This window comes from Nymphalis io, chromosome 1, assembly GCF_905147045.1.
Source record: "Nymphalis io chromosome 1, ilAglIoxx1.1, whole genome shotgun sequence".
Lineage (NCBI taxonomy): Eukaryota > Metazoa > Arthropoda > Insecta > Lepidoptera > Nymphalidae > Nymphalis > Nymphalis io.
This window is the reverse complement of record NC_065888.1, coordinates 1,913,294-1,940,544: the sequence shown is the minus strand read 5'-3', so window position 1 is coordinate 1,940,544 and position 27,251 is coordinate 1,913,294. Positions and strand designations below refer to the sequence as shown.

The following is a 27,251-nucleotide window of genomic DNA, read 5'->3' as shown; positions in this document are numbered from 1 at the left end:
ATACTGTGTAATAAAACGTGATGTGACAAAATTGACTTGTACTAAAGATGACTTCTATTGAAAAGGAAATAAATTCTATAATCCAACTTACTGAGTATTTAATTTACTTAACTTTTTATACAATTTTATTTAATATACCATTAAACACTTATTAAAGTAAAGCAGCTATATAACAATGTCCTTGTCAGTTATAAATTAGAATATTGACACTATAATGCTGCTTTTACACAAGGCCAATAGCCCAGGATTTATGCCTAGGCCTACAAGGTATCGGCCTAGGCCCCCAGCCAAAAATATATAATTTTATTCTAACCGCTACGGAATGGGATATAGAGAATAGGTCAATCAAATGAAAAATACAATATAATTTAAACGTAGGCCTATATACAAGGCTTTTTCATTTTTGTGCTAGAAATCGTTCTATTTTAATGGATTGGCTTGATCAATGGCTTGAGGACAATCAAATGAAATGGGTTGTCTCTATTTAGACCAAGCCAATATTTAATTGGCTTAGTACATTGACTCGGCTATTGGCTTCCTGTAAAAGTAGTAGGTATAATTATGTTTGAAATTTGAATCTAGTTTTGAGTATGGAATGCCAGTATATTTTATATTTATTTATTGTACCTTTTAAATTCTATATTAATATTATAAAGCTGAAGAGCGATGCTTAAAAGCGCTTACGATTAGTAAAAATACGTTTAATCGATGTACCCAGGAGACCAATTCTTTTAGCAAATTAACGCAATCGAATCGAAACGAAATCGTCGCTGCTCCAGTTGTGGTTCGGTCGGATTTGGATCGGAATAGAATCGGGAACGTATCCCAACCGGGGTAGTAGTTGTTTCCCTTGACACGTATGAAGCACTTTGCTTCCTTGTTTCTGGGACTTCTATCTTCCCCACCACCTACATCATCACATGCAAATTAATAGTGAATAGCCATCTTCAAGGCGTGTGTGTCCGAAAGTGATGATACTGCCCAAGGAGGAGTGGCACTCCTATATATATATAAAATAAAAAAAAAAATTGACAATGACCGAAAACGGATTTCAATGGGTAGCTTGGCATTCGGCCAACAGTCCTACGTACCCTAATATTATTGCTTAGAGTGGGAGGGATGTGTAAAATAATTTTCCGAGGAAAAAAACGGTATACAATTATTTTTTAAATTTTTTGTTAAAATCTCTATGCGGAAAGCAAATAAATTATATAAAGTTTTTTTTTATATAATAAAGTAATCGATGCTTGACAATTTGATACCTTCATTTTTTTGTTTCATATTCATATATTTCTTTGCAAAAAATGATTTTTATTTCGTCCTTATAAAATATAAAAAAAACAGAAATAAAATTAAAACATTTCACAAAAATAATGATTTGACCCCGACGTGATTTGAACACGCAACCTTCTGATCTGGAGTCAGACGCGCTACCGTTGCGCCACGGAGTCGTTGTACGAAGTGTCAAAAATACGCTTTCTAATCAAAATAGTTCAATTCTTAAAAATTAATAAATGTTGTAAACATAATTGTTACTTCAATTATTTAAAAAAAAAAATGATAAATATTACTATTCACTACAACAATGTTACATATGAGTTTATAAATTTCAGTTACAACGCACTCTATCGTCCAAGCTATGAACTTTTTCGCAATACTATTCTGGTATGTAAACCACGATTTTCTACGGCAATTTCTCATTTTCCTTATCTATTTATAAATTATGCATGCATGTAGATGGTAGATGGCAGCTTAATAAATATTGAAGACTTGAAAATACAGATTATTAATATAGATAGCGGTCATAAGTCATTGCTTATGTTATTTGAATTTTTTTTTAACATTATATCGTTTACTCAGATACCTAGTAATTTTTTCTCCTGTTATGTGATATTGGCATTTTATATTTTGTCTTTCTTGTTTTACTTTTAAAAAAATATATAAATCCTACATATTTGGTATGTATATATATTGTATAATGTGAATTAGTCTTATCTAAATTGACACATTTCAACACAAGCCCCTGTGGCCTAATGGATAAGGCATCGGCCTCCTAAGCCGGGGATTGTGGGTTCGAGTCCCACCAGGGGTAACATTTCACAATTTTTTTTCATATTGCTAATAAGTTCTTTTCTTTCATAGCTGGCATACTTTTTTTATTTGTTCTGAATTGAAATGTGGATTCAGGTCAACTTTAATTTTTGTGAAGTGATGATACTATACTAAACGATTTAAGTTTTGCATAAAAATTACAATTGCTACAGTATTATATTTCAAGATAATAAAATAAGACATTTTTATATTCATTTATTTTTTATTAAAAATAATAAGATAATGAGATCATAAGAGAAAGTGCGAGATGCACTTTCCAAAGCGGTGACATTATGATCGCGGAGCCCATCAGAGGCAAGCACCGAAAACCAGAATGTTGTATGTAGTAACCTACTTGGTGAGGCAGGCGACACTCGTTATCTGAAATTTGATCAAGACTAAATAAATACTATAATCAATACGTAATAAAAAAGTCGTAAACTGTAAAGCGTGAAATTTATTTGTATAGAAGAGAAAATTTAAGAGAAAGTAAATAAGGTACTTTGATTTGTTATTAAAATTTAGCGGGCCAGTTAGTAAAAGATTATGTGGAGGCAACACTTAAAAATTGGATATATAGGTATAAATGAAACGCAAGAATATGTATATAATTTTCGATTACAATCATATCGGCGCCGTGGCTTAGTTGGTTAAAGCGCCTGTCTAGTAAACAGGAGATCGGGGGTTCGAATCCCCCCGGGGCCTTGGTTGATAATGAGTATTTTTATTTTTATTTTTCTTATAATGAAGTTTTTTTTTGTTATATGTATGTTTCTAATAAATATTTATTGTTCTTACGTGCACACAAATTTTGTGTTGTTAACGCTGAGACGGCGAAATGAGCCGGAAGACAGAACTGCGGTGAAGGACATGGCTTTGTTATATTGAAAGTATAGACTTCACGCTCAGTTATAGTGCGACACGAGTGAGACTCATCAGCACCTCGCCATTGGCAGACTAATATCTTTCCTTGGCCATCGTTTCGGAACTGCGTCGATAAGATGTTTTATATTATTTTATTGAAGCTTTGATGTACACCAAGCAAATTTAATAATCAAAGATACACGATAAATAATTTTATAGCCTTGTCCACTCGAAAAAGTAACACACACAAACAAACAACTTTGAATTGATATTATAATCTTGAAATATCTATGATAATAACTATAGTCTTGGTAAAATTGCCAATATATAATGTCGGCGAAGTTATTATCGTATTTAATTGGAATATTTGGTATTATAAATAAAGACATTAATAAAGGACTGTTTGTATTCCATGATAGAGCAGACCTTGGCAAATAACAAAATATGTAATTAAATCTATGTTTGGTTATTTTTACTCCTTCTTTGGTTGTATTAGGCTAACAAGCTTTTATTTAACCACACTTGTGAGTTGTGACATGAGAGTATGTGTGGGTAATATATTAATAATGTAATTTTTATAATAATAAAAAAAACTTTAACAAGTGAATATTCAAAGCACTACTCAAAACACATTATACTAATTTGGATTAGATAAAGAGTTGTTCTAAAAAGATTAATTTAACTTGTTAATGTAATCATGTATTGGGTAGGTTGATAGTATTGCCTAGAATATAATACACACGAAACAAAAGCATCAAAATGTACATATTTTTTAAAGTAAATACAGATGGCGATTGAAAAGAAATCATTATTAATAGATTAAAAAATTAAACATAGATGGCGTTGTTAGCGCAATCTGTTTCAACTAAAAATTATTGTTTTTTAGGCTTAACTTTCTTAGAAAGTATTAAATTTCATTTGGTTTAATAAATCCTCTGTCCTCGAGTGGAGTAGTGAGTAGTAACCTTTAACCGTTAGGGGGGTGAACTCCGCGGAGTTGCTAGTCAATAAGATATTTGACAAATGACAATACGCCAGATGGGTAAATGAGAAGGGCCAATGTCGAATGCCGAATGCCCGTATAATATTACATACTTATCAGAGCGGGATTTAGGGGATTCGTCGCAATAGCGGGCTGTTGCCCTGGGGCCTCTGCTAGAGAGTGTGGCACCCACAATAACAAAAATATACAAAACAAAAACGACAATTATTGAAACACCCATCTTAATTGTTCAAATTATTTGAGAGATTAGGGGCCTTTACTCCTTTCTTGCCTCATGCCCTCCAGGTCCTGGGTCGGATATCTATATCCACCCTTTCGTATAAAGAATATACATTATTAACAAGATTAGAAGTTTATGAAATAATACACAAAGGTCTTAAAAAAATAATAAATGTCAATGCGCTAATGTGGTGAAACTGTCATATGTTTTAAATGTTATAAAAATCAAAGGTGTTTTCTAATTATTTTCTATTTACCCGTAAGGTTACACTTACCTGAACATGAACGACAGATTGTTGTTGTAAGTAAAATGGATGGATACGGTACGACTGTTCACGGCCTGGCAACACGAAATCCTCGTAGGGTATTTGGTAAAATTCGGTGCCATTTACTTGACATTGAGCTCCGACTATTTTAGATGGAATATTACCTTTAACCAAATCACTATCTACTTTCCTAATGACATCTGGAATAGATATTGAATCAACCTAGAAAAGAAAACATTTTATTGAAATAAAGGAACGATGGCATTTTCTAAATAATTGTAAGGATAATTGTTGAAATTAATACAAGAAACAACTCTAGTCTTTGGAGTAGGCTTGTGAATTGAGGAATGATAAGTATAATTATCTTATCTACACCGGATTCCCACATAACTAGTCATAAGTTGATGACACACATGGGCAGGTATGAAGTCACTTGTCGGACAATACTCTCTTTCAATTTAATTAAATGCTGTCATCACACAAGATATAAAAAGCATCAAATGTTTCCAGACTTAAATTATTTATTATTAACCACCCTGGCACAGTACAATTAAAGTTTTATTAGTCTCTGTGATAATGTTATTTATTATAAATAATCTTACATTTTTTCATACCTGGTACCTGTAATCAATCGCTAACTCAATGTAACAATCTTAAAAACATTGTTAGCAATACCCACGTATGGTAGGATTTTAAGCCTAATTTATTTAGAAAATTACATTTACTTTTATGGTAGGGCGTTGTTTTTTAGCTTTTGTTCTGGTCTGATTAGATGCCACCTATCGTATATTCTACCACCAAACAGCGATATTTTTTTATTGTTGTGTTCCGGTTTAAAGGTTGAGTGAGCTAGTATAACTACAAGGGACATAAAATCTTAGTTCCTAAGCTTGTTCAGTGTCAATGTATATAGGCCGTGGTGACCACTTATTACCAAATGGAAAAAAATATATCATTATCTTTATCAAACACTCAACTAATTGATTAGACATAAATAAGATATTTTACACCTACCGTTAAAAACAATTCTGAATAATCAAGGTACTCGTTATTAATATTTTGGAATTCTCTTGTGTCCCGCGACACGTATGCGAAGTAGGTGTCAAAGAAACTCCTCCGCAAGGACGCCATGAGTACTCTCGAACTTTCGATCTCGTCAGTAGATTGTCGATCAGTAGGGCTTATGACGAGAACTACAGTGCTGTGTCCAGCGCTTATCTTGTCTGTTATATCTTGCATCGTTTGGTTCCGACTGTGTTGGATGACTCGTGATATAATATTCGGTAGATTTAGACGATTTGGCCCTAAACACACACGTATATATATATATATATATTTGTTAATAACAATCATGTTATAATTTGTAATTAAAAAAAAAGTACAGTTGCGAATTTTCAAAATATATATTAATATACTTATAGGTTTTATGTATACAGAGCCTAACCCTGTACAAGTAATCGTGCATTACAAATAAATTGGCATGATGTTAAAAAAAACTTACATTCAATTGAATTGTTCGCGACGGTACTGTAAAAGCATGTCAAGTTGTCGGCGGGCGGCACGATCCACTGCCCGGTGTTGCCGTGCACCAGTGCTATAGTACTGCGCTGGGACTCCAATTCCAGAGCTCCTCCTATCCATCTAAATAACTCATCATCTTCATAATCGTCTTTCGCGTGCCTTTATCTCAATTATTTGTCACAAGCGCAGTGCTTAAACTGTATGAAACAAGGATTTGACAGACGACGCGACGGTCAGCCTGCATGAGGTCACTACCTTTGGGAATACTTTTGTTCGTGGGTTAAAAAAAAATCACATGTAGCAGTTTCAGTTTTAACTCCAATAGGCCCGGCCCATAAACCATTTGTGCATATTTTGCTGTGGCTCGTAATTTTGGATTTAGCCATCCAGGCTCAATCAAAAATATCTGAATAACTTATTAAACAATACAAAATTAATTTAATTTTTTTGATTTATGCATGAAATAAATCTTATATAAAAATATTTGGAAACTTTAAATTAAACTACTACTACTACTACTTACGACATAAACTGCTCTACTTCATATCCTTTCCAACTCGAGTCGGTCGCCACAATCAAGTCGATGGTTGGAACGCTGGACGTCTTTATACATTCCTTATGATACTGTCTCAATACTGTTGCTATTAATGTTTGAAAAAGTCAAAAATACAGTTATAATACCTACCTATCTCCTTCTCCTGAACTTTCTTTTCTACTTCAGTCTTCAGACCAAACCAATTACTTTTAATCTTAACACATTTATCTATATTTTGTAAAATTTAATGGTAACTGGAGTTTAATTGCTTAATACTGGAAAAATATAGCTGGCCAAAAAATGTATTTCGTATCAGCTATTATAGACTATTGTCTATAGTCGCTAAATATCATAATTTTCTAATTTAATCAATTAGGTTTATCACTAGAATCTAGTGATAAACCTAATGAAATAAGTACTGTCTAACTACATTTAGTTAGTGTTCTATCATAAATACACCCAGACTTTTCCTAGTTAAGATAAGACAACGTTGCAAATAAAATAATATTAATAAAGTCACGTTAAATTACTTACGGACATAATCCATAAAAGCCGTAACCGCAGCCTCCGTTATCCTTTCCATTACATCCTTAGGAATATAGACAGTTATCTGTTGTAGAGATAAAATGTGTGCGAATCTAGAAGTTTCCGTAAACAACTGCGATATGTTGATATTCGAAAACAACGCTTGCCTGTTACAAGCGCGGACAGAAGGTTCGAAAGATACTCCTTCATTTGAATAATACATCTCTATTACTTGCGATAACCGTAAGCTTCGTCGTTGGTTGACCCATGTCGGTAAATAATTGGCTAATATAAGACCTGGAAGTTTTAAGTTCGAATCTATCTATTATAATATCTTTAAATATTATATTATACATAAAACAAGTTTAAAAGAACAAAGAAAATATAAAATATATCATTTTAATTCTGAAATAAAATCTATTTTTAGTTATAAATAAAATATTTTTTTTAATAAACTTCAAAAAAAGAAGGTAAATTCTTATGTATTTATATTTTTAATGTGACCATAACATTTTCATTCCAAACCGATATAATTTGTGTACTTAATATTTATTAAATCTTTATAAAAGTTTATTGAAAAATAAAGCTTCGATACCAACCGTCGATACCAGCTAATATTTCCGCATCTGTGAAATGCCAATTTCGTAACGTCCCATTCAGAGGAAAGAGGTAATAGTCTCTTGGGAGAAGAGTGTCGTTCCATCGATTACTGCTACCCGTTATTAAATTATGTGAAGATGCTCCAACTCTAGGACCTTGATTTACAACAACCTCTGCCAAATCACCTTAAATAAGAAAACTATTAACTTACTTTCACCCTCAAGGAAATTTGCGTTTCTATTATCAGCTAAAGGGTTTTTTTTGGATACCTGCCAAAGTCGCGGCCCATATGTTACTGATACCGACATTTGTTTCAGAATTCATGTCATAAACTTCAAATGCTTCAGTTTTTGTATACCAATCTTCCATTGCTGAATCTAGTAATGATTCTGATATATCTGCTCGGAACATGTTTGCGTTTAAGATATCTGTAATTGTCACACGTTGTGCTTCTAAGGAAGAAGCAATTGCTGCTATTAGTGTACCCGGGGATAGAGTTCCCCAATCGGTCTGGATAACACCATCTTCAATTGGACATCTGCTATACATCCTGTAAAAGTTGAAATAAACTTATTTTATTTATACTGTACGTAAAATTTATCAAAAGTAAATTTAACTGAAGACATGTCGGATTCAGAATTAATATTCAATTTTGTTTGTTACTTCAAAAACATAAATATGTATTATAATAATGGCATAAGGTAAGCTTGATAAGTATTGGCAATTCATGGGAGTACAAATAAATACAGAAAGCTATGAAAATGTGATTTAAACCTCTCGCAATAATATCTACAAATATCTATTTACGTCAGGCTGTAAAATTCTAACAAATCTTTTCCCTCGGCTTACAAACTGCGCCGACTTCATTAAACGTGAATTGCATTCAGATTTGCAGTAATATCTGTGTGCATGTGAACTATAGAAATGTACTGTAGGTATAGTATACTTTTTTTTCGTTATCCGATACCTGTTCGCAGTTTGTTGCATATGTCGATGCTGTGCAGATAATGGGCAAACGACACTTTCGTCACCTCGTTCCCATGGCTGTACCGTGGAACTGATCATTTTGTGCAGAAGACATTTCTCTACTGTATTCAGACTTTCGTCAACATTTATAAGATCACTCCGACTCGGTAAAAACATTTCCATTAGTAACTTGTATCTATGAAATTGAAAGGCAGACGCTCGGTATGGTAAGACGAATTCTGTTTCTACTGTGTTAGGAGCCTGTTCGATACCGTCGAGACGAAGACTGGAAATTATTTTATTTTATTTATAAAAACATATTTATGCATATGTTGTCTCATTTAGTAAACCAAATTAGACTAGAAAATTGTCGCTTAAAAAGAAATTAAGCTTCTGGTTTTACTTTGACTATGTTAAATTTAACAATAAAAATACACAAAATTGTTTTTTTTATTACACATTGTTATGAAATCTAAGTGCCTGAAAATACCTTCTTAGCAATGTCGCACTAAACAATCTCAAATCAAGTTTTGTATCCAATTCCAATCGCCTCAGGAGTGAGAGAAATACGTCAAGTCTCCTTGGAGCTCCAAGAAAAGGCCCTCCGCCTCGATAGCATTCCAGCAAATGTCGTGGTATACTTGACTGTATAACCCCTTCCGAACCTATATTTTAATAAACAAAAATAGTCAATAATTTAGTCAACAAACTGTGATGTTAATTTGTTATTTATTCGTACATTGTTTTATAAAAACACACCAAGCAATTAAACCAGAAAAACGATTTACAATATATTGTTAATTACGAACATACTTAAAAGATCAGATTAGGAATTAGTACTACAATATAAAAACAGGCGTGCCTCATTTTATTTTAATAAGTAATCAAGGTTGAATTTATACGTATATTTTACTCACATTTAATACATACGGCACAAAAAACCACAAAAAATACTATTTTCATATTTCAAAACGTCAGGTTACATTATCACAGAAATAAAGCTAATGACTTTATCACTTGTTGTTTAATGTTAGGGTGTGTGATATAGTCACAGATTAGTAGTGATAAGATTGTAGTTCATTGAGTAAGTGGGGCGTTCTTATAAGGATCAATTAAATAGGTATCCATACAAAGGTCAGAAATGAAATGGAAATTTTAAAAATAAACTTTATTGATATTATTCCATGAGTTAGTTCATTTTAAACTAGCCTTTACAATCAAACAGTCCAACTCTTTTAAGTAAAATATTTACAATAGTTGTAACATTCATGGGTATCCTTTGTGTAACTACTTGGCTAAAGATAATCTGCATTTATTAAAATTTGTAATTTGATAATATTTATACATTTTTGTGTTCTAATTTTGCAACAGATTCTATTACTTATTATTTCCACTGTATTTAAACAATTAAATTAGTTAGTTGAAACATTAAAAGTTTTATTGTAAAATGTAATTTGTCACAGAAAATATCTGCCTACTAGCCATTATATTTACTACTATTTCATTATATTTATAAGTTTGATAACAAGCAGACTATAATAACATTTATTGTAATTAATTATATAATATAATTTTAATTAATGTAGTTACAATCTGAACATAATTTGTTTTTAAGAAATTATTCTTAAACTTATTAAAAATTTAGTAATACACACTATTTTTGTGACATCACAACCAATTCTTTAAGGACAAATAATATTCTGAAGTGATGTTGAAAAATTTAAAAATAAAAAAATCTCTATAAAGACAAAGAATTGTTCTAGACTATTTATTCTATAAATGAAATGCATTTTACACAATATTATTTACTTTCTAACAAAATGTTAAAAAAAGTATCACAAAATGGAATTATTGAAGAACTAATTTAGCTGGCTTATCATCAATTCGTCGAGATGAACCATGTTTAAGAGTAAACTCCCTCTTTATATAAGCAAATAGAAGGTCGGTTATGAGGAAAATTTGAGCAGTTGCAAATGACAGAGTGACTCCGAAGAAGAAATTGGCATTCGCAGAACCGGAGTAAATCCATAAATGCCAAACAGTAGGTCCAAGTACAGATGTGATGATAAATGCGCATCCAACAATGAATTTTTGCTGCATAACTGAAATAATAATAATAACAACATTAGTTTTAGAACAAACATATAAAAAATTGTATTGCAAAGATACATACATGCAAACAGATGTTTCCAAAGAGGCAAGAGGGCCAAATAAAACCCAACATCGCCCACACAAGGATAAGATCTAAATATTGTAGAGAGAGCAATCAAAACTGTAGCCAACAACACTGGTTCTTTATTAAACCTTAACGTCAAAGGAACTACATATAGTGCCAGTGCATTTATTTGGAACGCACAGACGAACAACAGTCTGAAGTGCTCAAACATTTCCGTGAAGAAATACCAGAAGAGACCAATATTAGGTTTTAAATCCGGTACCGTTAATCTGAAAAATGTTTTTTTTTTTTTTCTTTAAATTGTATTCATAAAATACTTAACACTGACACCTAATAAAAAAATAATACATTAAACTTACATAAATCCATAGGTATTATATACATAACTGTATGAACCATCCATAATGTATGCCGAGATGTAAATCAAAAAACCCCAACATAAAACAAAGGCAAGAAGTGTTCTAATATAAGAACACTTATTACATCCTTTATTTACGTCTGCTAGTAAAATAGATATCGGTACAACGAGAAGAATGGGGTACAGAGCTTGGTGAGTAGCGAGTGCAATAAATATACAAGCAAGTAATCTTTGTCCACTTGCAGCTCCCCACAGCGACATGCTTATTAATAAATTTTGTGTGACAGTACTGGTCATTCCGACACAATTCAAAACAGAATAAGGATTAAATAAATAAACCGACAATACATAGTTGGGAGCTTCATTTAACTGTGATTTATTAAGAAGCATTGTTTTGGATTCCTCTGCTACATGTTGTTTATTCTTCTCTTGGGTTTCTTCGAAAAGTCGTACAAACGCCTTTGAAGTTTTGAAAAGAATATGTGCAGTTAGAATATCCATAAAAGTAAATATAAGAGGTAAAAGATAAGGTACTTTTTTTAGTATAAAATGAAATAATAGAAGCATTATAGGAGACTCGTGAAATGAGTCCCCTTCGTAAGGATCTATGCCATGATCGTATAAATATATTCCTTCAATTAACCTCTTCCATGAGTTAAGAGGCGTTGCTATTTCAACTCTATTTGCAATTGTATGCCAATAGTCTGTATGAATAAGCCAATATCTCACTATGCCGGCTACAAAATATTTCCGTATTAAAGCCATACCGTATGGATATATCTATGATAAATAACAGTTACACATCAATTAAATTCAGCTTCATGTTATGGTTTTCAAATAGTGTCTACTGAAAAATACATCAGTAAAATTAAAACTGACATGAGTCTTGACGGTTGATGACACTACTGTGTCAATTGTCACAACTTAAATATCAATCACTCAGTGTTAACATTTTATGTTAGCAACTACGACGGATTGAAATTCGTTATTTCAAATTCCATCTTATTATTAATTAGTTAGTTTATTTCTAATTTAATATCTACTATAATCTAGTTATTTATTAAAAAATTAAAAACAACACACTTATGTGTTATCTGTACAGAAGAATTCGATTTATAATGCAACAACGTAAACATAGAAACGAATAGACCAAGCGTAGACAGAGAGACTAATAGACGCAATGATGGTTTCCTTCTCACTTACACAAAAAATAGAACGAAAATTACGTTACAAATGGTTTAGATAGATATAGAATTATTAAATCTTTTGTCCCTTATTGCAGAACCAGTACTAGTGTTTGTTTCAAACAAACTAACAACTGTTAGTTGGTGCGTTCATTGTGTTTATTGTTTAATTTTTGTTTATTTTTGTGTTAGAAAACGATTCTAATCCAGTAAAAAGATACAGAGAAACAATCCTTATATCATATCGAAGGTTATACAATGGTTCAATGTCGTATTATTTCATGTTAAAGCACATACTGACAATTTTCTTCTTGCTAACAAGAAGAAAATTGCCAGTGCGTGTTTTCAGCCGTAAGTACGACTGTCCCTATATATACTTTCGCAGTGATGTTTATTTATACCATAGCATCACGGAACCTTATATTGCATTAAAATCCTTAAGATTTTTTGATTTTCCCGTTTTTATCATTCATACGGAGTCCAATGATAGCATAACGTGCTTCGTTAAATATGTTATTTTAATTTATTCTTTCTCCTATTTATAATTACCTATTGACAACATTATTTAATATTCTTCTTGAATTAATAATATTATTACATTCAGAGTCAAAGAGGTTAACATAGAAATATATGTGGCCATTCTTTATCGATAATTTAATTGACTGTTTTAGATTTCAACATCTGAGTAGAATGCTAATTCAGTACCATATAAAGATGCTGAAGTACTATTGATAACGGAAAAAAACAAACAATGCAACGCTTTTTATGGTGGAAAACAAAAAAAAAATATTTTTGTTAAAAATATTGTATAAAAAATATTTAAAAAAAACTAACCTCATTTTGTTTTAATTAAATCCTGAAAATGATTTATCTCCCAAAACAGGGAATGCAGTTATTTTGGCAACATTATACGCACACATTGACAAATTATCTTAGTCGCAATCGCGGTTTCGAGGCTTTTTTGTTCTATTAGTTTCTCTGTCTACGATGTTACAATCCAATGACATTGGTAGATGTAGTTAAGAGTTTATCAGTTAATTAAATTTCCTTAATTATCAGGAATACTTCAATGCTTGCAATTTAGTTTTTCTGATTGATGGAAATCAGGAATAGCGTCCATGTTTTCAAAAACACTATAAGAAAAAGTTTAAAATCAAAAAGAGTCCTTATAACGTATCATCACTCTTAATATTGAATACTTTCTACCAAACCAAAAATCTTTAACTATTGTTAAATATACTTATAAAATTTAAATAATTTAGCACATTCAATATTATCATTAAAAAGTTATTAGGTTTCCTGTCGATGAATTCTCAGCAGCAGCTTGAAGTCTGGAAGCAGTGTTAACACTTGACACCTCCGTGTTTTGAAAAGTACTTAAATCCGTTGGTTCAGTTCTCAGTTCAGTTATTTTGAATTTAGTCCGTTCTTTATTTTTGTCTAGGATTTGAAATAAAATACGTTTTAATGTAGTAGATAGTTCTACTTCATTTTATTTGAATATTACTATAATATTTACATATTTAATCTGTGTATTAGGAATGTGTAATCTTATTACCAGTGTGTTTATAATCCCAATATCACCGCTTTATTTATGTTCTAGTATACTGACATTCAAATTTTACTTAGCTCTAATACTATTTAAATAATCTATTTTAAAACAATAGTATTACTAATTGTCATACACCTCTCTTTTAAAATATTTATTATATTTACGACGTGTTAGGAAACAAACGATTGAATGGTACTTTCAGGAAAATCTTGTTAGCTACCCTAACGCCAATCTTATCCCAGTTATCTTGTGCGATTGGCAACAATTCTTTATACAACAATCTCCAGTTTTCATTAACTATTTTCACTCCAAGGGCGGCTGTAAACAGAATAAATAATATATTACAGAAAGTTAACATTTAACAAAATGAAATTGTCTACTCAGTGGTATCGATTTGCTCTCCGTGAATAAGAATTTGGAGCTTATTCCATCATTCTAAAACCCAGAAGTGCTAGCCTAGATTTGCACCTACGATAAAATTCATGTTTTCAATCAAAAATAGGCCATATTGCATGCATTATATATAGATCTATTTTTAAATTCACGATATCATATAATTATTGCCTATTATATATTCACTGCATATAGACTTTTATTATTTATTTATAGATATTAAGCATAAATTGACATTGAATTTATGCTTCGAAATAAAATAGTTAATGTTAACTATGTTATCCTTGTAAATATATAAGAATAACAAAGTTAGCATAAAATAAAGGTTATTAGTTCTATTTTAAGTAATTACTTGTAATAAAAGACAATAGTTACAAAGTTGTGATTGTTAATTTTAAACGTCAATTTCTTGTTAATATTGTTTTAATATTCTAATAAATAACTATGACCAATGTAGATAAATTGTTATTACTGCTAAAAGATTAAGAATGCTTTTATATAAAGTTATAAACCATAATAGATTATTAGGAAATTGTTACCATTCTTTTTTTTCTTACATAAACAATTGGATAAATCTAGCTTTGTTTTATGCATAATTACAAATTACTCGTATACTAGTTAAAAATTAAATACGACCATGGCCTTGCAAGCTAATTGCTTATAACATACATTACAATTTTGGTTTATGTCTACAATTTTGTTATGTAACTATGTATTAAATAAAATTACTAGGCAAGCGTTAATACAGTATGTTTCTTGAAAGGTATTATAGTCAGCCATTTAAAACAAATGGGTAATTTCTGATATATAATTGAATGCATCCATTTACTAAGGACTCGTTCAACCCCAAGTCGGGCCAATAAAAAAATATGGAGTTTTTCTGTCGAAAATTCTCAGTAGCAGCCCAGAGTCTGGACCTCTGGTCGTGTCAAATTGCCATCCCATCGGATTATGAGTTAAGAAATAGAGATTGTGATGTTCCATACACAGGTGCGCTATAATATGTTCTGCGCGTCTGAAGAACATTGTTATGTAAACGTCAAGAGCAACACGATTTGTTGTCGGTGAAAGAAATATTTATGTATTTGCCATTTGCATGCCATAATATCCACTAAAACCCAATGGCACCCTCCTCGTCTTTGATTGATGTCTTCTGATCGCTGACGTTTTCGTGACGCCTCGACGACAAGGCCTACCACCACCTACTAACCTACCTACTAGCAAAAGTGCAACTTCTGTACTGCACATTCTCTAAATAAATGGAATGAGGCGTAGCGAATGATTAGTTAAGTATAAAAGTTCGAGGGAGAATGTCAGTGCACCTGGTCTATGTTGGCGAACACTGGTCTATAATATTCTCTCCTGCGCAGAGTAGTCTCAATTGAGAATGGACGTCGTTGCCGAAATCATTCGAAAAATTTATACCAATATTCGGACGAGTGTGACATATTGATTTGACATCTGTGGCAAAATATGGGTCGGTTACCTACCATGTTGTATTAGTTAGATAAACAAACATTAGATTTAAATATTCCTTGCGATTTGCTAATAGCTCTATTATATTAGGCACTACAACTATATTTATACTATTTATCTAAGCCTCTCATGTCCACCTCAATTTTACTTCTAAAGTTTCGATGACAAATTTGCCTACACTCAAAACGCCAAAATAGTAATGAAAATCATAGAGATTATTTTAGGTGTTGACGAATATTATATCAAGTGAATTCATGGTCATAGTTGTTTGTTTATCTTTTCTCCTCCTACCATTTGAATAGGTATATAATATATTTTATTAATTTAAATTTAATTTAAACGGCTACGATGGAAATCGTGTGTCATAATGTAAATATTTTATAAGTGTAAATACTCACTCAATTCTCTGGTTTCAGGTGCTTCATTTGTGAGATAAACTTGCATGTTACTAACGTCTGGTCTCATATAGAAAGATTTGATTCTCATATATACTTCATTATCAATTGTCTCAGGTTTTCCATCTAGCTTCCAGGTATATACAAGGTCAGCTATAATCAGTAAAAAAATATAATTATAAAATCAGAATTTATTAATTTTTTGCTTAATTTTTTTTACCTTTGCTTAATAAAAAAAAATATATATTTTTCAAATGAAAAAACAATTCACAAAAAACTGAAGGTTAAAATTCGATTCATAATAATTGCAAAAAATATATATGGACGTCGCAACATAAAGAACACGTTTATCGGATTATTTTTATGTTTGTCCTTGTCTATGTCTATTATTGTTATTAGGCATCGTTAACGACCCTTCATATGACGAACGATTTATGATAATAACCAAATCAGTTGCTAATTATATCTTTTGCCATATATTCAAGTATTTCACCAATCATTTATTTATTAGCGTAGTGCCAACTTATTAGTATCATATGTATTATATATATTTTTAATCTATGAGCCGTAAATAACATAAGTGCCGATTAAACATTGTTTCTATGTGCGCCTCAATAATATGTATATAGCGTAACCAATAAGCAATAACTAAAAGCATTCCTAAGGTCGTTTGAAATTGTATTATTATCACTATTCGTTAATCTTGGCTGTATACGATTTAATCATGACAGAGGTATCTGACGTAGTCCCTACACATATATAGCCTTCTGGCTGTACTGTCAAATATTATAGACTACTAAATAACTATTAAAACAAGCTAATCAAAGACATTGAGATTTTCCCTTAGACAATTTATTACCTTTATTCAATCATGAGTTGATGGAGAATAATTAGATATACATAATAATGAGTTTCATATCCTCCTTTTATAATAAATACTAAAACGAAGGCATCGCAATTCACGTTTGTTTAGACTTACTCATATTTGTAACATAGGTTCCTTTAGCGATTACATTTAAAGCATTGTAACTGCCGCTCCCTTCATATTTGCCGCTCACTGACACCGCAGGGCTAAACATGTCGACTTCGAGATGAAAACTGTCATCGTCTACTCGTAGTCTGGAATCGTAAATTACATTCAAATCCAAAAGGTCACATTCTATTATTAATATTTAAGGATAGAAATTTCAATGTCAGGCATACCTTGCATCACGAACGGTGGATCCTTTTAAGCCGATTACTATTATGTCTTTGCTAACCATCTTGGCTTGAATCTAAAAAATAAAATTGAATCTAAATAATAAAAAAGTCATATAAACGAGATCATCCCAAATAATTTGCTTACGTGTTAATATTACGTATTATTTGTTAATATTTTTTTATTTGATTTAATGATTTATATCTCCTTAGCCTAAAGTTTTGAAGTAAACATGCAACGAGTCGAGTATTCGAACAATTATTGACCTCCGGCCGAATACCAGATACTTAAAAAAAGTAAAAAAAAAGTCCAAAGAGATAGGATCTTAATCAGTAACTTTTATTAATACATTGCTAGTTAGAGAAAACACAATGCAATGGTAATGGATAATAACATGCCTACGCAAATATTTTTATACGAGATCAAAAGTAACTAATCAAATTAAAATTTACAATTATATAACTTATACCTTTCTAAATAAACGCCAACAAAACTACTTTTTTGCAAAGAGATGAATAAAATAATTAAAAATTAATTAGATACGACGTTTTTAAAAATAAATTGGTTATTTTTTATCTTTTAAGCAGTTAAATTTGATTTAAGTAATGAATAATATTACTTTTGATTATTTTTTATTTGTATTATATCAGAAAAATCTTTTAATTTATTGTACTAAATAGTTACTATATTTCCTTTAAATTAATTTCTCAAAATTATTTTATGTTTTTATTTGTATGTAATTAATTAATTGAAGATTTAATTTAAACAAAAAGCAAGGATTCTTTTTGTCTTTTTTATTTGATTATATTATAACTAGCATATCAATAACAGTATTTTAAAGACAAAACTCTTAAATATTTCTGTTATGTTAGCTAAAATGTTTAAGTGGACTTCAGCTTTAGCGTATATTTTTAATAACATCCATTTACTAAGAGATGGGTATTTTTTTTTTTATAGAATAGGAAGGTGGACGAGCATATGGGCCACCTGATGGTAAATGGTCACCAAACGCCCTTAGACATTGACATTGTAAGAAATGTCAACCATCACTTACATCACCAATGCGCCACCAACCTTGGGAACTAAGATTTTATGTCCCTTGTGCCTGTAATTACACTGGCTCACTCACCCTTCAAACCGGAATACAACAATAACAAGTACTGCTGTTTTGCGGTAGAATATCTGATAAGTGGGTATATATTTGACTATATGACTGCGAGTTCTTTATGTATCCTAATTGATTAATTATAACGTGTATAAGTCTTTTATGAAATACTCAGTATCTCATAATTTCTTATTTCTGATAATTTTTTCGTCTCACTCGGGTCTGTTCACTGTTTATGAGTGGTGTGAACTAAAACTGCACGTATTTTGTGAAAGCTGATTTCCTTGTTACCGCTGGAGTTCACTTCTTCACATATGTGGTCTATTGTGTCTTTATATAATAATTTATTTCGATATGATTCGATATTTAAAATATGTGATAACACATACGATGGCATTTGATCTTGTGCTCTTTGGTGGATTACTGACATGTTAGGATATGTTTCTATCAGTTTTAGATGGAGTAGTTTTAGGTAGACGTTTATCGGCCACTAAGTGAGCTTAATGACTTTGGTTTTGTTTAAAGTATATAGGCTCTTTCAACGACAGAGACGTCAACACCGAGTCTCTAAAAAAGAAGAAAAACTATTATTAAACCCGGAGCGGTGCCTCCGTTTAGGCGTAAGCCAGGTACCTGCGGCCAAACCAGCACCACACGTATTGACTCGTCATTCCTGCGGATCCTGCTGGGGAGGAGGAGAGGGTGGCATGGGTACTGTTGAAGCCCGTGTTGCCATAAAGTCGCCTGACCCAGGCGTAGCAGCATCCACGGAGAGGACACTTCGCTCACCTGTCTAGCAGGTGGAAAACAACACGGAGAGTATAGGCTCCTTGTATATCATGACATGTGTATCATTGAAGTTAGTCATTTTCGTAGTTGTAAATATGAAAATACCGTGATCTATATAGTTAGTAGTTTATTGACACGGAACTACCTTATAACGCGACCAAAAAGTAAAAAGAGACCATAGCCAAAGCAGGTTTTTTCAGAACACTTAACATTCGAGAATAGTCGGATGGTTCCTGAGTTGTTGTCAAAGGGAAATCCCATCGAGCACACGGCATAATAATTAAAAAATAATAGCTTGTTGACCTAGCAGAGCGTGAAACTATTCTATAATTTTCTATCCTTAACTGGTTAAGGTTATACAATACAATAATATACATTTTTCCTGAAAGGCCGTCTTCAGGAAATCGGCGTATATATATTGTACATATATATAAACTCTTTACCATTTTTTGTTTGTATCATTTATTGTACGGAGGCAAATGTTAAAGGCATCCGAGTGGAAGATTCCTTCATAACGCTGGCATTTCAAGAAGTATTAACCACACCATAAAATCCTATCCTTCAAACAGCTATACAAAATGGTAGTGCACTAATACTGCACAAAACACCACTACAGGTAAAATTTTACTATAGGTAGGTAATATGCATATAAAATTATAGTTAATTTTCAATGATTTTATTATTATTAAAACAATTTGTATATATTAGTGAATAAAGCATAAATATAGAAACAATAAACGATTTAATGGCTTAAAGTATTGATTTTATTATGGATAGCAAAACAGTATAAATTTTGTTTATCATATATGTTCATATTAAATTAATTTATGGAAATGAACAAAAAATATATAATTTTGCAATGTACTTTGTTTATTTCGAATAATTACTTAAATTCAAAATGATTTATGGTTTATTTAATTGTAAGAAGTGCATATTTGGCTTGGCTGCTTTAAAGCTTAATAGCGGTTATTTATCAACAATTAAGTATATGCATATATATTATACTAATTGCACATCCTACCACTGGAATTTATAAAATTTATAATAATGCATTTATTTTGTTTACTTACCATAATGTAATAAGCCAATGTTTTTCTTAATATATAACTTTGGCTTCATTTTTGATAAAAAAGAAAAAAAATAAAAATAACGTAATAAATAAATTTAACTTTTTGAAAATCCCGCTATTTATATAAATCTTTCATTATTTTTATCATTATTCGTACACGTTATATTTTCAACTTACAGATATTATTTAGGAATTATTAAATTTAAAAAAGACGCCACGTTGGTCTAGTGGCTGGATATAAGGCCGCTGACCCGGAGGTTCTGGCTTCAATTCCCAGGTCGGGCCAATAAAAAATTATTGGATTTTTCTGTAAGAAAATTCTCAGTAGCAGCCCGGGGTCTGGAAGTTGGAAGTGTATACACTCCCGTGTTTCGGAAAGCACGTAAAGCCGTTGGTCCGTTGAACTCCTTCCGGTCGTGTGGGATTCGTGTGTTCGTTTCGGATTAAGAGAGCTAGGGAATAGACAGTGCACCTGTGTATGCGCACACACTTGTGTACAAATATTACACTTATGACGATAAATGACGTACGTGAAGTACGTGTGTATGTAAAAACAGTAACTGAGCAATATTATATCTTCTATTGTCATGCAAGTAATCGTTTTGTGAAATAGGGAAATTGTAGCTCAACAAAACCTATATTTCACAAGCGTAAGAAGAGATCGTGCGATGTTGGGTAACTTTAATTTGTAACGGTTTTAACGTTATAAGTTGTAATATGTATTAACTAGCTGCTCAACGCGGGCTTACTCTATCCCTAAAACTGAAACACTTTTTCAAAGAGATCTGGTGTATGCAATTATTATCGCGTCCAAAGAAACAAACTATACAACATTTTTAATTTTTACAAATGTTATTATGGATTTTATTTACTCGCATCACTTCGACAATCGCAACATGAAGGACACAGATTTTGCTTTTTTTTAATTTTAGCACTTAATTTTTTTATATATATTTTTTATTTTATACGTGGACAGGCAAAGGCGCCACCCTGATGATAGGTGGTCACCACCGCCCATAGACATTGGCGATGTAAGAAATATTAACAATTCCGTACATCGTTAATACGCCACCAACCTGTGGAAGATGTTATTGTGAGGTTGGTGGCGCATTGACCACTAAACTTGGAAACATTGATGTATGCAATGGTTATTGCCTTTTTTATATAGAATAGGAAGGCGGACAAGCATATGGACCACCTGATGGTAAGTGGTCACCAACGCCCATAGGCATTAGCATTGTAAGAAATGTTAACCATCGCTTACATCACCAATGCGCCACCAACCTTGGGAACTAAGATGTTATGTCTCTTGTATCTTGTATGCCTGTAATTACACTGGCTCACCCTTCAAACCGGAACACGACAATACCAAGTACTGCTGTTTTGCGGTAGAATATCTGATGAGTAGGTGGTACCTAGTCAGACGGGCTTGCACAAAGCTCTACCACCAGTAATAAATGCCTGTCCGCCTTTCTATTATATGTAAAACGTACACAACTATATCGAAATAACATAGTAACATAATAAACCACGTTCATATCGTGATTCCGGTTTTTAAACGTTTTATAATAAATTATACTTAAATTACGTTACGATTTTATTTTTAAGCTATTTTGCATGATGAGTTTGTTTTAATAAGCTAATGGCGTGTATGTAAATAAAATTCTTACCTGATTGTTTTTATATTCGAATTTTTGCTCTTTTTGGTGGTAGGGGTCTACAGCCGGCACTCCGATATCCTTAATACCTCCAGCCATTGCAGTAATACCGCTTTGAATAGCGTCTACAAGACAATCGTTCACATCCGGAGAGTTTCGGGCACATGTTTTCAAATATTTCTCTGAAAATAAAAATAGAACATTTTAAGCCATGTATTATTTCCACACCATTTCGTAAATTACGCCGTGTTGATTTCCTTATTAGTCCTTTCATTTGTATATAAAACATTAAATTAACATATTTTAAATCGAGTCCTCTTGCATTGGCAATCAATCGATGTATGTAAGCGCTTATGTTATTAAGGCTTGAGGGCTGACTGTTTGCATAACACTAAGAATGAGAGCGGGCAGCAATAAATAAAATAAAATGTAATCAAAATAAATTGCAAATAATACTACTATGTAACTACCAAATAGTACCTAAAATGATGTTTTAAATTAATTTAGTAAGATTTTTTTTTTAATTTGTTGGTGTCAGATTTATAGAACCGGTATTGACATTTTACATATAAATCATCATCGATATATATATATGCTGTAAGCTATGTAATTTTAAGAAAGGTATATTGTACATAATATATATGGTTTTGATTTGACTATTTTTTTAATGTAAGAAAATCAACAAGACGGGTAGTCAAATAAATTATAATTTTAAGTTAAGGACTTAAAAGGGCCGTGCGAATTGATTCGTCTGGCAGTTCGTCTGGTGCATTTGTAGCGAAATTAAAGGTGCGATTGTTATACTATTATAATGTTTACTGGGTACTCAGTGACATATATGGTTTGTTTTATTTTAAAAAAGGAATAATAGATGCTTAACAATACAATACATGTATTATAAAAAAGGAAAGATGTATTGGCTTGTAATCGATCACCCTGAAACTACTAAAATAATTTTAATTATGCTTTCACCATTAGAAGCTACTTTATCTATAAGTAACATAGGCTATATTTTATTTCCGTAATTATACGAATTAGAAATAATTGCTTTTGTAAAGAACGATAAAAAACGCTATCTGCTTACGCGTATGTATGTCCGTCTGTATGTATGTATTTATGTACTCTTATATAAATTAAGAATTTTGCGTCTCAGCTATAAAATTTGTAACAGATAATATTAACTATTAATTTACTAATATAATTCATTTAAAAATATACATTAGTTACCTATAATATCATAGAAATAGGTAAACCGCTATAAATAGTGTAATTAAAAAGTGTGTAATTATCTGTATAAGTATGTATTTACAAAAGAAAAATAATATATGTAGTATATCAGTTGTCTGGTTTCCATAGTACAAGCTCTATACAAGCTTAATTTGGGATCGGATGGCCGTGTGTGAAAAATGTCCCAGGATATTATTATTATTATAATATATATTATTAAAACTTGAAATTACATAAATATGTATTGTATATAGATAAATTACTTATATGTAAAACAAAATTGATGATTAACAAACATATCTTATTCTTACTTAATTGGACGTATAAGTTTGTCTATCTGTTGCTGTTCTACTGTTGAATTTATACTGTTGAAAAAGTAACATGCGTAGTAAAGACTGAAGAGTGTAGTGAGCGAGCTCATATAAATTACATTCGAAATTTATACAAAAGCAATTATTTGCTTTGATCTTTATTACGATATTTTAACAAATAACTATCGGTTAATCTGTGATAGTATTAATAAATAATCGATCGAATCTCTTATAAGATATATATTTCCCAAGCCCACACGATTTTCAATTATTTATATTATAATTGTTTACCACTTCGAAACAGTGTACATTTGACCCATTTTAATGTTCCGTATTCTTTGGTAGAGTTTACCTATCATCCTATCCTATCATACTAGGTGTTAGGACCTTGTGTAAGCCCGTCAGATTAGTAACAACCCACTCATCAGATATTCCACAAACAGCAATAATTAATGTTATTGCGTTCCGGTTCGAAAGTTGAGTGACCCAGTGACTTCATGCACAAGGGACATGACATCTTCATTGGTTGGTGGCGCATTGGCATTGTAAGGAATTGTTAATATTTCTAACATCGCCAATGTGGTTCACTGGTGGTAGAGCTTTGTGCAAGCTCGTCTGGGTAGGTACCACCCACTCATCAGATATTCTACCGCAAAACAGCAATACTTGATATTGTTGTGTTCCGGTTTGAAGGGTGAGTGAGCCAGTGTAATTACAGGCACAAGGGACATAAAATCTTAGTTCCCAAGGTTGGTGGCGCATTGGATATGTAAGCGATGGTTGACATTTCTTACAATGCCAATGTCTAAGAGCGTTGGTGACGACTTACCATCAGGTGGCCCATATGCTCGTCCGCCTTCCTATTCTATAAAAAAAAAAAAAATCCTATTCTATAATGTCTATGGCCCTTCCGCCTTCCTATATCATAACAAAAAAAAGTCTTGCTGGACTGGCACTGATCGCAAAGTGAGCTTGTTTATGATCATATTACTATTCGAAACGTCGAGACCATATAACTTGCGAACCTCACATTATCGCGATTCAGAATGTCGTTCTGACGATGACGTCCATACGAATTTTATTACTAAAATATTATTATATTTTTAATAACAATTTAAATGAAAACTTAGCTACGTATTAGTGTGCGATAATATATTATGGTCCGATGAACACTACGAAGTAACGTGATGTTATTTAATAACACACAATTATATATCGCGTCTTGTTATTTAAAAGACTCCAAGTAGGGTTATTACTTACAAACATAATCAAATATAAGATTTACAATAGTCTAAGATATCGTCGTTAGATAAATACGATCCCCTATACCACTCCTAGGGGTGGATTTTGATTTTGAATTTATAGAGGACAACAAAATAAAGCTGATTAGACAACCTTCTTCTTTTCGAAGGCAACTAAAAAATATTGACAATGTTTGTACTTTTATATATTAAATTAATAATGAAGATTAATATAGCATGTGGGTTTTAAGTTTGTATAAAAATTATTATTATACTTACACATATATATTTCGAATAATATTGATTTCATATTAATTTCATTCCATTTATATAATAAATAAATGTTCACATATAAATATTTAGATAGAAACCAATGTTTATTAAATGGGTTAAGTAGTTAGTAGGCGACTATAATTATTTAATTATAAAATATGTTTTTTTATGTGTTGGAAAGTCACCTATGTATGGAATACTTAAAAAGCAAAATTTAAGAAAAATAGAGCCGTTTCTGAGATAGATATACGAAATATATTTTCTGCTACGTATCTACTTTTGTCTTTTTTAATTGTAATGGTTTCAGTGTATAAGTGTTGACAACGACCACCGATGTACGGATAAATCCAATAGGGTTTTTGTTACATCGTTCTTTATACAGTAGAACATAAAAACAAAATGTATGATTTTAAATAAATATATAAAATAGAAAATATTTAAACAAATATACAATAATTGCTCATTTGATGATATAAGATACCTACTGGAGGTATACATATAAATATGCAACAATAAGTAAATTTGGTAACATGGCAATGAAAGGAAAAATAAAAACAAGACAATCTGTACCTTCCTAGTTTTTGATAATGGCATATTATTAATACGCGACACACATATTAAACCAATCCGAAACAAACTTATTCGTGCGGAGATTTACAATTAGTATGTATTCATTTTGTATGGATACAATTTCATTGTACATAACATTTTCCATATCATATCCAGTACATATTATATTCTTAAATAAAATTAGGGTGATTTATGGCAACGTCTAAAAAAATTATTGTGGTTTAACTGTATTTAATTTGTCACAAGTTTAAAAAATATGGCTAATAAGTAATACGTAATTCGGCCATTTTCTTATTATTTTAAATTGGGAATTATTTTGAAGATATTTATTTTAATAACTCACCTATGTCAACTGATCCAGAACAAGCTAAAACTATACTTAATAAAAAACTAAGCGAACGCAAAACCATTTTTTAAATGAAATAAATTAAAAATAAAGTAGTATTATTGAATTATAGAGCAACGTGTGTTTTACGTTGCGCTGTTTAAGGTGGTTTGCGATCTACAACAAAACCTTCGTCAGAGTTACGTATGATATTGCTGGCAACTGAGATTGCAACAGCTTCTCAATGTCATCCACTTGTAGCGAGGACTATATTAGTTAACCTTAAGAACAATTTAAATATTATAAGTATCTTATACATAACAAAACAACGTTTAGGAAAAAGTTTATTTCTTTCATACAATAACGCAGGAATGAAAACATAGTATAACTAAGCGTTTACATACCTATATATATACTATAATATAGTTTTCTTATATAAGTTTTATACAGATTTTCGACCAAGAAAAATTTTAAAATTCCATGCTAAGGATTATAGAAAATTAAGCTTATGATTTTCTGGCAAAATCGTTAAAATATAAAAAAATGCTTGTTTAGGTATGATCAGGCTAATTTTTTAGTCATAAAAATTAAAAGACGTTTATGCTTTTTTATTAATTTGTTGCCCATTCTTAAGAAATTAAAGAAACTTCAGCATATTTTGAATATCAGTTTGTTTTTTAAGAAAACATAGGGAAACGTGTTAGCTGAATCAAAAATGCATTTAATTATTGGAAAAAAAAACTTTAATAATACAAAAACAAATTATTAAATTTAGGTAACTTCTTAATATTTCCAACAAACTAACATTCTCCGAAAGCTTAATTTAATTCACCTTTTTTCTTTATATATTTACACCATATTTTCCGTTACAGAAAAAACATTCTGCATCTTTCTCATGAAAAAACAATCTAGTTGTTGTATTTTAAGATTGTAATGACACCTCATGAAAAGAAAAGCTTGATACATGATTCTTTTAAGCCATCTGTACTAGCCGTCAAGAATCAAAATTGGTTGGTTATGCTTCTGTTGGTTTCTCATATTCTTGAAAGTATTGAAATCATTACGTAAATAAGTTAGTTTGAATATGTACCGGGTGTGCTTTTTCTATAGAACCAACAGGAGCTCCTTCCATTAAATCATCAAATATATTTTTACGCGGAAAAATGATAAGTTCGAATTTTGAATATATATTCAAAAATCTTTATCTTCGGTATTCAAAATTAACATAAGGGCATCCTAACCAAAACTCCATGACAGATTTAGATTTCTCGAAATGTTTTTTTTTTTTTATATATGTCCGGGATGGCAAATGACTCTACTCCACCTGAAGGTAAGTGGTGGTAGAGTCCAAACGCGATGAC

General features: G+C 31.2%; 3 protein-coding genes and 3 non-coding genes across 6 annotated transcripts; 2 read left to right on the top strand and 4 right to left on the bottom strand.

Moving 5' to 3' along the window:
- Window positions 1–1,379: 1,379 nt before the first annotated feature.
- Window positions 1,380–1,451, bottom strand: Trnaw-cca (transfer RNA tryptophan (anticodon CCA)). The gene has a single exon. It is a non-coding gene; the product is annotated as a tRNA-Trp (tRNA).
- A 568-nt stretch (window positions 1,452–2,019) lies between these two features.
- Window positions 2,020–2,092, top strand: Trnar-ccu (transfer RNA arginine (anticodon CCU)). The gene has a single exon. It is a non-coding gene; the product is annotated as a tRNA-Arg (tRNA).
- Window positions 2,093–2,300: 208 nt separating this feature from the next.
- Window positions 2,301–9,618, bottom strand: LOC126771736 (uncharacterized). Its single transcript, XM_050491797.1, has 12 exons — window positions 9,508–9,618; window positions 9,081–9,255; window positions 8,592–8,876; window positions 7,894–8,174; window positions 7,624–7,809; window positions 7,034–7,321; window positions 6,488–6,605; window positions 5,945–6,084; window positions 5,458–5,747; window positions 4,453–4,665; window positions 2,890–3,079; window positions 2,301–2,472 (listed from the first exon to the last, which is right to left on the bottom strand). Exons 1-12 carry the CDS (start codon window positions 9,551–9,553, stop codon window positions 2,318–2,320), a joined length of 2,367 nt encoding a protein of 788 aa, XP_050347754.1. The 5' UTR covers window positions 9,554–9,618; the 3' UTR covers window positions 2,301–2,317.
- Trnat-agu (transfer RNA threonine (anticodon AGU)) lies at window positions 2,723–2,796 on the top strand. The gene has a single exon. It is a non-coding gene; the product is annotated as a tRNA-Thr (tRNA).
- Window positions 9,619–10,342: 724 nt separating the features above from the next.
- Window positions 10,343–12,014, bottom strand: LOC126771939 (phosphatidylinositol glycan anchor biosynthesis class U protein). The gene is made up of 3 exons (XM_050492120.1): window positions 11,126–12,014; window positions 10,764–11,035; window positions 10,343–10,692 (listed from the first exon to the last, which is right to left on the bottom strand). Exons 1-3 carry the CDS (start codon window positions 11,887–11,889, stop codon window positions 10,439–10,441), a joined length of 1,290 nt encoding a protein of 429 aa, XP_050348077.1. The 5' UTR covers window positions 11,890–12,014; the 3' UTR covers window positions 10,343–10,438.
- A 1,809-nt stretch (window positions 12,015–13,823) lies between these two features.
- LOC126772159 (uncharacterized) lies at window positions 13,824–26,046 on the bottom strand. Its single transcript, XM_050492359.1, has 6 exons — window positions 25,909–26,046; window positions 21,956–22,125; window positions 17,328–17,398; window positions 17,104–17,243; window positions 16,128–16,277; window positions 13,824–14,178 (listed from the first exon to the last, which is right to left on the bottom strand). The coding sequence occupies exons 1-6, from the start codon at window positions 25,973–25,975 to the stop codon at window positions 14,021–14,023; spliced, it is 756 nt and encodes a 251-aa protein (XP_050348316.1). The 5' UTR covers window positions 25,976–26,046; the 3' UTR covers window positions 13,824–14,020.
- Between the last annotated feature and the right edge of the window lie 1,205 nt (window positions 26,047–27,251).

Bases quoted from the DNA above. Each gene is read 5' to 3' on its own strand.
- LOC126771736 (XM_050491797.1), bottom strand. From the start codon at position 9,553: ATGAAAATAGTATTTTTTGTGGTTTTTTGTGCCGTATGTATTAAAT. The intron at 8,877-9,080 runs GTATTTTCAGGC...AATAATTTCCAG, and splicing joins AGTGCGACATTGCTAAGAAG to TCTTCGTCTCGACGGTATCG. The intron at 6,606-7,033 runs GTAAGTAATTTA...AAACATTAATAG, and splicing joins GGCTTTTATGGATTATGTCC to CAACAGTATTGAGACAGTAT.
- LOC126771939 (XM_050492120.1), bottom strand. From the start codon at position 11,889: ATGGCTTTAATACGGAAATATTTTGTAGCCGGCATAGTGAGATATTGG. The intron at 11,036-11,125 runs GTAAGTTTAATG...AACATTTTTCAG, and splicing joins TATAATACCTATGGATTTAT to ATTAACGGTACCGGATTTAA. The intron at 10,693-10,763 runs GTATGTATCTTT...TTATTATTTCAG, and splicing joins TTGGAAACATCTGTTTGCAT to TTATGCAGCAAAAATTCATT.
- LOC126772159 (XM_050492359.1), bottom strand. From the start codon at position 25,975: ATGGTTTTGCGTTCGCTTAGTTTTTTATTAAGTATAGTTTTAGCTTGT. The intron at 17,399-21,955 runs GTAAGAATTTTA...TTTATTTTTTAG, and splicing joins TCGAATATAAAAACAATCAG to ATTCAAGCCAAGATGGTTAG. The intron at 14,179-16,127 runs GTGAGTATTTAC...TTCTGTTTACAG, and splicing joins ACCTGAAACCAGAGAATTGA to CCGCCCTTGGAGTGAAAATA.